The 10183-nt window shown below is 46.7% G+C and overlaps 1 protein-coding gene across 1 annotated transcript; it reads right to left on the reverse strand.

Moving 5' to 3' along the window:
• Positions 1 to 2656: 2656 nt before the first annotated feature.
• On the reverse strand, positions 2657 to 9173 carry six4a (SIX homeobox 4a). Its single transcript, XM_083634066.1, has 3 exons — positions 8321 to 9173; positions 5770 to 6458; positions 2657 to 4921 (listed from the first exon to the last, which is right to left on the reverse strand). The coding sequence occupies exons 1-3, from the start codon at positions 9052 to 9054 to the stop codon at positions 4368 to 4370; spliced, it is 1977 nt and encodes a 658-aa protein (XP_083490192.1). The 5' UTR covers positions 9055 to 9173; the 3' UTR covers positions 2657 to 4367.
• Positions 9174 to 10183: the final 1010 nt, after the last annotated feature.

Genomic DNA, 10183 nt, shown 5'->3' on the forward strand with positions numbered 1-10183 from the left:
GAAAATTAGACCTGGTACAAGTGCGCTGGGGTTAGCCCCCATCAAAATCATTACGCATTTCCTCAGAGGGCCACCTCCACAAATATGCAATCATGGCCAGCTTTTACAGTTCTCCATTCGGTAAACACGCCTCAGGCATGTAGATCGAGATATTTGGATTAGGGAAATTATTTTTGAATAAACTCAACAAACCAATAAGCCACCAAACAAACCCATAAACAAACAAAAACAACAATTTAAATAGGCTACTGCGCTACCTGCAGGGAGGGGGCGCCATATTATTATCAACGTCATGACAATATTATATGAGGATACAACTCGACTTAAAATATAAGTCTTGAAATTATCATGTAAGTTGCTATGGGTTTTTAGCAAGTGACAATAAGTGTGTTTGGCTACGCTGCTCACTAGTCATGTTACTGCGTTGCTCCTATTACAAAGTCCTGTTTTTCTCTCTGGGAAATACCATTTGACCACTGTGGTGTGGACATGATGCAGCCTCCCAGCTGGTGCCTCTCTCTCCTATCCCATTTCAACCAACTGTGTTTGTGAGTGTGCGCCCCCCCCTTCTTCCCCCCCATCTCTCTCTCTCTCTCTCTCACACACACACACACACACACACACACACACACACACACACACACACACACACACACACACACACACACACACACACACACACACACACACACACACACAAATGTGGTAAAACCTGTGTGAGGGTCACTCCACCACTACAGGTTTAGCCCACAATATGGCAGATGTTGTCCTTGTTGTCCATCCAACCAGTGAGTCACACCGGGCCGCATCTCCCTCTTCCCCAATTGGATAACGGACTGGACATGTGCACATTATTCCCCCCCCCTGCCAAGCAACAAGTCAATTATTTCAAGTAGAAAAGAAAAAAAATGCACACAAGTTTTGTAGACAGTTATTTGGTGACTGTAGTTTCATGTAAACACCATTGCCCATTTTCCACCCATAGAGCACTGTGTTTATGCAAAAAGACCCAGAATATGGCTCTTGCTCGGGTAGTAGTGGTGGGTCTGTGTGAGCGGGCTGGTACCCTGTGACCCCTGGCCTCTCATTAGTGGGACGTGGAGCAGTGGAGTACCATGCTCCCCAGGTCATGTTACATATGGCTTGCAGTCTGCTGCGCCGCATTAAATGTCAGCTTTGAAACCATCTGAAAGATCAGAGGTCAGCGTTTTTAATAAGGCCTGGGTTGTGGGGGGGTTCCCTCCTTTTACTGCACGCCCAACTATGTTTTACGTCGCACTTTTGAAATTGTGGACAAAATGATACATCTGCTCGTTCTGCTACTTAGATATGGATATGTCCTGTCTGTTTTATTTGCCAAGGAGACACATGTTGATGTGCCATTCCGCATTAGGTAGTCCAGTAGATATACTTTAATTATCGCTAAGTAATGTTGCTCATACAAATGTACTACATAGCCTGCTTCGAGGCAACAATCCTGCTGCTTTCCTGTGTAATTTACAGGCACAATACAAAGGTGGAATTTGGAGTTTTCTGTGGCCCCCTCCCCGTGAGACCCATAGATCATGGGCTCCTGTTGCGAATGGGACATTGTCCTGGGTCTCCAACAAAGCCGTTTTCACCCTCTTCAATATTACAGGAGGAGTTACCTGATACCTAACAATCAGCTAATCCAATGCCCATGGCGACGAGGTCACCTGTGCACAGGTAACTTTATCCCGTTTGCCTGCCTCTCCCTCTCTTTCTCGCCAGTCTCTCCTTTTTTTTGCTCTCTCTCTGTGCCTCAACAGTGAGCACAGACAAACAGCCTCTGTTTATTTAGGTCACCAGTTAGATCATATAAGTCCTCTGAGCAGGGTCCGCTGAGAGGACAACTCCATGCACTACTCCACTAACTAGAGAGATTTTGTGCATAAAATCCACCGCTGTTCATCCAATTGTGCAACTTGCTCTCCATCTTATCTCTCTTTCCTGGTTTTGTTGGGAGCCCACTGAGTGAACAAGTATTGGGTGGAACTTTATGAATTCATGGACAATCCCCCAAAGCCATGAGAGGAGTTCAGACCCTTTCTAGACAGAGACCCAGTATCTGAGTGACAGCACCTCAGATTCAGGGTGTGTGTGTGTGGAGGGGGGGGGGGGGGGGGGGGTTGTTGAGCATTTAGCCCAGGAAAAAAGGCCGTCGGGTTGGACTGGACTGTGGGGAGCTGCAGACCCCCCACCCGAAAGAGCTTTACCTCTGGAAATCTCATTGCTGTTTATTTGAATTACAGGGGCTGAGATGAGAAAAGGAGGGCTAATGAACTCCAGGTTGCTAGGCATGTGCAAACGATCACTGCAGGTTTGCAGAGAGCAGCACTCGGCTCGCCGGATTACTGCATGCCAGTTTTTCCCCATCCTCGCAAAGTTTGGCTACATAGGCCTCTTAAATGTTGGGGAGACATATGCTTTTTGTATGTCATAAATTTAGATGTGTTACAGACATGCTGTGTGCCTGAAACTTCAGACATCATTCCATAATTTTATCACAGTCATCATGTGCATTCAAATGGTAACCTTGTTAGAAAGAATAAAACATGCCAGTTTTATGTTTTTATAAATATAAACTTTTATTGCAGTATGGAGATTTAGAAAAATACATTCACATAATTCCAGATAACAAACATACAATTCAAACTAAGATAAAAAAAACAAAAACAAAAAACAAAACGACCATCAGTTTTACTATTTGCCCATGGCTCATTTTTGGTATATGATGTTCGAGCACTCAGGATACTTTCTCTGTAATGTCCATTCAAATATAGGTGGGATTATGTCATGAAGCCTGACAAAGCAAAATCTTACTAGTCACTCTGTGATGATCCGTGATGCACTGGTGGATGTGCGTGGTGAATGTTGGCCATGAAATGCATTGTTATGGTCATGTATGTATGTCGGCGTGGAATTAGGCTTCTGTGGTGAAAAGCACCAGACACACTTGACAAACGGGCCCTATGTTTCCTTCTGTCCCTCGTCTGTCTGTGAGATATGTTGCGTCTCCGAGGCTGTGATGTCAAGAGTTATGACATAAGGACAGAACTTATATTCAGCGTTATTTGGAAAAACAACAAACATAAAAAGGCACTAGTGTCCAAAACATTGTGATGCCATGCAAAGGGAAATTATTCCCTCTCCATTTTAAAAAGTGGGACCATGAAAATACATGCTGCATGTAGGTCTGTCTCCTCAATCGCTGCTACACTAACGGCCCTTGTTCCTTATACATTTCAAAAGCATACCAGCTGTCGATATGTTTGCATTTGACTTTATAGAAAAATATCCTTTGATTATTGACATTTTGAGAGACACATCAAAATGAAACACGATATAGTATAGCATTGTCATATCTAGTTAACATACTATGAGTTGCAGCATTATAAACAATATGAACGACATGTGACCTTTTGATCATCTCCCATAACTTGGTATCACAAGTTGTTGTGGCTTGAAATGGGATTCATTAGTGAAATAGTGTATGTTTGCTGAGGTGCGTCATCCTGACAAACCCTCCAAAATGAAGGTAACGTACAGTCTCCTGTTGTAATGACATTATGGTAGTGCAAATACCAAAACAGACCGATGCAATCTGATATTTTAGGTAGCAGAAAGGCACATTCATTTCAGCTCCATTAACAACACCCACTCCTAGCTCATTTGGTATGACAGAAAGTGTGAATGCAGAGATTAGCAGTGAATTTCAGCTGCTTACTGAAGGACAAATTTGCCTAAACCAGCAACTTCATGTGCATAACGAGAGACCTATTTGCTGCATGTGTGTGCAGTCCTTCAGTAAAGCCATCGTGGTCTAAGTAACCATTTTCCCAGAGGCACTGTCCCTCTTCCCCCTACCAAATGACCTTTTTGGTTTGACCCACATGACGCATTTAGTTTGGAGGAACATCCTGGTCACATGACTTGGGGCATTCCAACACCTGCTTCTGCAGATCAAATCCACTCAACAGGAAGTAGCAGGTGTTGTCTATAAAAATGCACATTTGAACATGGCTCCAACACATACAGAGGCATCTTCTATTTGCAACTAACAGTTGTAAAGTTCTGTCTTATGTTCGGTGGGTTTTAAAAGATGTCATAGATTTTTTTTTATGATAAATTCATAGCACCCACCAAAGGGGCTCGTATCTGAATAGAGTGCATTGTAAAAGTCAAATGAACACAATGTCTGCAAATAATTTAACATTTAGAGGAAATGAATGGTAAAAAAACACACACACACACACGCACACGCACACACACACACAAGTAAAAAGATTCACCGTATCACTGCTTTGGGCGGACGCGAGTGCTTCTGCAAGGAGACAGGTCTGAGGTTAGAGGTCGGCCATGTCCTCATCCATCCGCACTGTCTGTAGTTTGGCGAGCTCCTTTCCCTCCGCTGCCTCCATCTCCCCGCACATGGCCCGCACCATCTGGTTCACCCCGCTCGGGCCCGAGCCGCCCGCCTTCTCCTCTGACAGGTTCATATAGCTGCTGTTCAGGTGCGCAGAGGGGGCCTGCTGCACCAGGTACTCTGCGGGCTGGAGGTGGTGTCTGCTCGGGTCCGTGTGGGCCATCAGGGGCGTGCTGACGGTGAGGGTGGTGTAGACCTCCGGCTCAGGGCTGGACGAGCTGACCGCTCGGCTGGATGGCACCTCCTCCGAGCTGGGGGCGGTGTAGCTGATGTGGCCACTGGGGTCCAGGTGGAGGTGGTACGAGGAGTAGATGCCTCCCTCCAGTGGCTCCTTCTTGATGGAGGTCTGGCCGCTACTGCCCATGCTGTAGAGCACTGTGCTGTGGTGCAGGGGCACCATGCTCAGCTTGTCCTGCGGCTGGAAGGAGTCCTCACTAGAAGAGCTCGCTGCTACATTGTTCAATGGCATTGTACCTGGAGGAAGGAAACGACAGGTCAACCTAACGCCATTTCAGATAGATGAACATTTGACATCCCCACAGTTCAATCCCATTCCATCCAATTTCTCACAATACTATGTGCTGAGCTCACGGCAGGACTCAGCCTCCAAATGGCTGCTGTGTGTCTCAGACACTTCATGCTCTTTATGCCTGACCCTGTGGCACCCCAGAGACTGCAGGACTAATGCAAAAGCCTGCCAGGAGCCAACTGAAAGCTCTACTTTTCCCTTTTTTCCCTATTCTTCAGTGTGGTGTTGATTCTCTGCTTTCTGTCAAAGTAAGTGGTGTAATGGCTCATTCCCTGTTAGTGCGTTTCATGGCCCTCTGATTGTCTGAAGCATGTTCCCCTCCTCCCTGGTCTGGAGATCAAGAATGTAGTGATGATGAGTGATGGTGATTTCAGAACCTATGTTATATTCATCTCTAGGGTTTTCAAAGGACCACCATTTGTGTGTGTGTGTGTGTGTGTGTGTGTGTGTGTGTGTGTGTGTGTGTGTGTGTGTGTGTGTGTGTGTGTGTGTGTGTGTGTGTGTGTGGCCCTTCTCCATTTCTTCTGCTCTGTGTTATGTGTAGTATCAGCCCATGGGCTCAGGTCCAAACACATACAAGCCAAGAATAAAGCAGCTCAGATGTATTGGATGTAGTAAAGGCCTGTGGACAAACCGCTAGGGAAGTGCAACTTTGCACTGGAACGTTTCACGGAGGGCAAAGGGCATCATCGGCCGAGTGTATTCTAAATGTAACTTCAAGGTAAACAGTGCAGCAACAGAAGAAGTAAGAGAGAAGCTTGGGAGTTTGCAGCGCAGCATTTTGAGAACCCACCGTGTGTGATTGTTGAAGAAGAGGTGGCAGACGAGAGCTGCAGTTGAGGAAGACCCACATTGCTGTTGAGTAACGAGCTGCCATCGCTGTCGGACACCCCGCTCGGGACCTGGACCAGGCTGTAGCCGCCCAGCTGCAGTGCGCCCGACGACGAGCTGAACGTCAACACGGACGAGCCCCCGTTCATGCTGTGGCCCCCCTCCAGCTTCACCTCGGCCCCGTTCACGCAGCCAGCGTAGGAGGCATACTGCAGGGCCGAGTCCTCCGCAGAGCTGCCCAGTCCCTTCTCCTGTCCCTGCATCTGCATGTCCACCCCGGAGCCCCCCAGCAGCACCCCTCCAGAGGGCCTCAGAGGGTTGAAGGCCAAGGGCTGGATGCCCAAATTCAGCCCATTGAAGAGGATGTTACTGGGGGTGTGGAGGTAAGATGAGCCGCCATTGTGAAACACAGTGGAGGAGGTGTTACTGGTCACTAGATTTCCGTTGTAGAGCCCCCCACTGCTGGATCCAGGGGGCATCTTGATGTCCCCAATCTGTTGGATGACCACCCCACTGTCCAGAGGCCCCGTTTGAAGGGAGAGGGTCCCATGGGTGATTGTCCCATCTGAGGAGTTGGAGAGGGGCCGAGGAGACAGCTCCTCCTGTCCTTTGCTAGACTCGTCCTCTGTGCTGTGGTTTCCATCAGATTCACTGTGAAAACCAAATGTAGACAAATGAGAGGCTGTGTGGCACAAAACAAGACAAGGAATAGTTTGTGACATCTTATTTTTTATTTATTTTCTACTTTTCTGTGAAAGCAGAAGCTCCCTAATAAAATATATTCACAACCATGAAGTAGACTAAATAGCCAATAAAATTTGAATTTGGTAAACGGAAATTCAATTTCCTTTGCCATACACTTTGACCATGAAGAGGACATTTGTTAGTGTGTTATTACAGAGCTGTGAAGAGCAGGCTGTCCTGTGAGTGTGTGGATCTGTTACCCCATGGAGAGCTGCACTGACAACAGCCACCATCAACGACCATGCAGCCATTTGTCGCAATAAATTCTGGTGTGACAAGCAGTGGGGGCGTGATGAGACAAATGGCAAAAACGTTTTTATTTGCAGTTGTTTTTTTTACTTTCTTTTGCTATTGTAATTTATAATTCCCATAGGCTATATATTTATGCAAGATGCTATAGTATAAAAAAAACTATATCAACATCGCTATTACAGCTTATTAATTAACCTCGTTTTCAAGAGTGATTCAAACAGCTGCACTCCCCCCTCACACACTCACTCACTCTCTCTCTCTCACACACACACACACACACACACACACACACACACACACACACACACACACACACACACACACACACACACACACACACACACACACACAGACACACACACACACACACACACACACACACACAACTTCGATTAAATATAGACATTAAATATCTAGATTATATACCGCTTAGTTGGCTATTGACTGTCAAGAGTTCCCCCCCAAACAATCCACAAGTTTTGACTAATCTTTATTTTTATAGCATGTTATAGGAAGCTAATGTGTTGCTGCGAGAGAGAGAGAGAGAGAGAGAGAGAGAGAGAGAGAGAGAGAGAGAGAGAGAGAGAGAGAGAGAGAGAGAGAGAGAGAGAGAGAGAGAGAGAGGTCACCTCCACCAGGTGCGCGTCAGCTTTGTTCAGCTTTGTAAGAAAACATGAAAGAAGACAACATTCTGTCTGTCTGTGTGTGGATTATGAAATGAAACGCTGAAGCTTTATATCCTTTTTGGTCTAAAAGGGAAAAAGTAATAATGAAAGTGATTTATGTGCCAAGCTGGGGACACACACAACCACACGCACACACTGCTGCGTTTGTACTTGTGCGTGTGTGCGCGCACACACACACACACACACACGCACGCACGCACGCACGCACACACACGCACGCACGCACGCACGCACGCGCACACACACACACACACACACACACACACGCGCACACACACACACACACACACACGCGCACACACACACACACACACACACACACACACACACACACAAAGAAAATGTTTGATTATTTTTTCTGCTCATCTGGATGTAGCCTATTGTTTAGGCTAATTGAAGTGACACAATTTAGTAGTGAAGGAGTAAGATATGTTGTAAGTTTTTGTTGCTTAGTCTCCATGCACCAACACACTTGAAACCGGATCTGAATGGTAACCGCTTCATATTTCAAAACATTAAAAGCGTGCCCCTAACCCTTTTACGCACACATTTTTGTTTCTAAATTATCAACTGTTAATCATTAACGCTGTCAAGTCCTAAGTAAGCTCGACGGGTGATTATGAAATACTGAGTGTGTCTCTGAGTGTGAATGGTTGTAAACCAAGCACCAAGCCAGCTTCGTCCTTGCACGCAAAAGCTTTCAAATGACTTTGTTAAAATTAGCCCAGGTCTAAATTTCAACGCGCCTTTTACGCACAGCACACTCAGTTGGATATTTTTAATAGTTTTATTCATATGATTGTGTGTCTTATTCCTTGTATTGTCTCTCACCTTTTTGATTGCGCCTCGGACGGATTTCTGTCCCTCTGTCTCCTGTTTTTGAACCAGTTGCTGACCTGGGTCAAGGAGAGTCCTGTAATCTTGGCGAGGTTTCTTTTCTCGGCAGGAGAAGGATACCTATTCTGCTTATACAGATCCTTCAGCGCGTTCCGGGACCTCTCTTTGAAGCAATACACCGTCTCCTCGCCGTCCCAGATAGTCCTGGGGAGAGGGTACTTTCTCCGGAGACGGTACTTGTCCACGGCGCCCAGGGGTCTCCCCCGCGCCTTCTCCGCCTCGGTGTACCTCGCCTTGTACCACAGGTCTTGCAACGAGGGGTGGTTGGACGGACTGAAACTGTGGTTCTCCAAAATACTGTACAGCTCCTGGTAGCGAGCCTGGTGGAAAGCGACGAGGGCTTGGGCTTTCAGGATGCTTTCGTTGCCGCGTAGCAGGTCGCTCTGTGGCAGGGACCACAGGAACCTGGCCAGCCGGTCCACATTGCCTCCCTGCTGTAAAGCCTCGCACACGCAGGCCACTTGCTCCGGAGAGAAAGCCAGAGAGGAAGCGGCGCTCACCAGCAGCTCCGTGCGCACCGCGTCGGTGTTGGGAGTCGTGCGCTCCATGGACAACTCCGCCGCGTCCAGCGCCACAAGCTTGATGCACTCCCGCTTATCCGCCTCCTTCACATTTTCCCTCTTGATGTCATCTGCTGTTGTGACTTCTCCGGCAGAAGAAGAAGACATTTTTTTTGTTCGAGCCTTCCCTGGTAAAGTCACTCCTCCCAGCTCGATCAGGTTACCTCCTCGCCATGCGAATGCGATCGGATATCTGACAGCAGCTGTAAGTAGATATCTTTCTCCCCTTTTCCTTCCAACGTGACTTTTACTCTGCGGGGACTGGGGCTGGAAGGAGACACACTGGGGTCTATCTGCAGGAGAGCCACGCTATTGGCCGCCCAGGGCCCCATAAGGGAGGAGCGAGCGGGATTCAGACACCGATGTTTGGTTTCGAGCTGTCAATCATACAGCTTGCTGTGTATTCCAGCGGCTCACCTGTGCACGGTGAATGCTTTTGGGATCGTGGGAACGGGATATCCTTGTTGTCTCTATATTGTGAGGAGCTGCCTGCAAATGTGCGGTCATTAGGGGCCCTGATATCGAGGTAATCCCGAACAGGACTGGGGTATTAAAAGAAAAGAAAACAAAATCTATCCATGCTTTCCCTGATTTTAAAATGAAGCGGGCAATTTAAAAGATAAAATATCCTTTAAGAATTTCGAAGATTCAATAACTCATATCTTTCATCTGAGCTTGTGGCTGAAAACAGTGTGCTCTCAGTAGAGTCTTATGCACACACACACACACACACACACACACACACACACACACACACACACACACACACACACACACACACACACACACACACACACACACACACACACACACACACACACACACACACACACACACACACACACACACACACTACTGCCTATTTTAGCCTATACTTCCCAAACTTATTAACCACTACTCTTTCTCAGATTTGACCTCCAGGAAAGCAACAATGCAAACAAAAGCAAAAATCCAACTCTGGTTGACAGACAGAGCAAATTCCACTCTAATTTTTTTTACTTTCAATATTCTAGGTAGGCCTGTTGATGGTCATTGAAATAGGCTGTGAATTTTATTTCTCCCATCATGATCCCAAGAATCAGTAGCCTACAAGATCAAATCAGAGACTGCTGGAGTATTTGAGAGACAACATAACAAAAAATATCAACATCCCATCGGGAGCAGGACATTTTCAGCATGTTGAGTGCAAGTTCAGGCAATCTCTTCAGTGAAATGTTTGCTATTGATATTGCAATGC

This window comes from Poromitra crassiceps, assembly GCF_964638095.1.
Source record: "Poromitra crassiceps genome assembly, chromosome: 3".
NCBI classification, from domain to species: Eukaryota; Metazoa; Chordata; class Actinopteri; order Beryciformes; family Melamphaidae; genus Poromitra; species Poromitra crassiceps.

What these genes read in the sequence shown, in the direction of transcription:
- six4a (XM_083634066.1), bottom strand. Translation starts at nt 9,054, where the DNA reads ATGTCTTCTTCTTCTGCCGGAGAAGTCACAACAGCAGATGACATCAAG. An exon ending in TCCGAGGCGCAATCAAAAAG is followed by an intron (nt 6,459 to 8,320) that starts GTGAGAGACAAT and finishes TGGTTTTCACAG; the next exon opens with TGAATCTGATGGAAACCACA. An exon ending in TTCTTCAACAATCACACACG is followed by an intron (nt 4,922 to 5,769) that starts GTGGGTTCTCAA and finishes TCCTTCCTCCAG; the next exon opens with GTACAATGCCATTGAACAAT.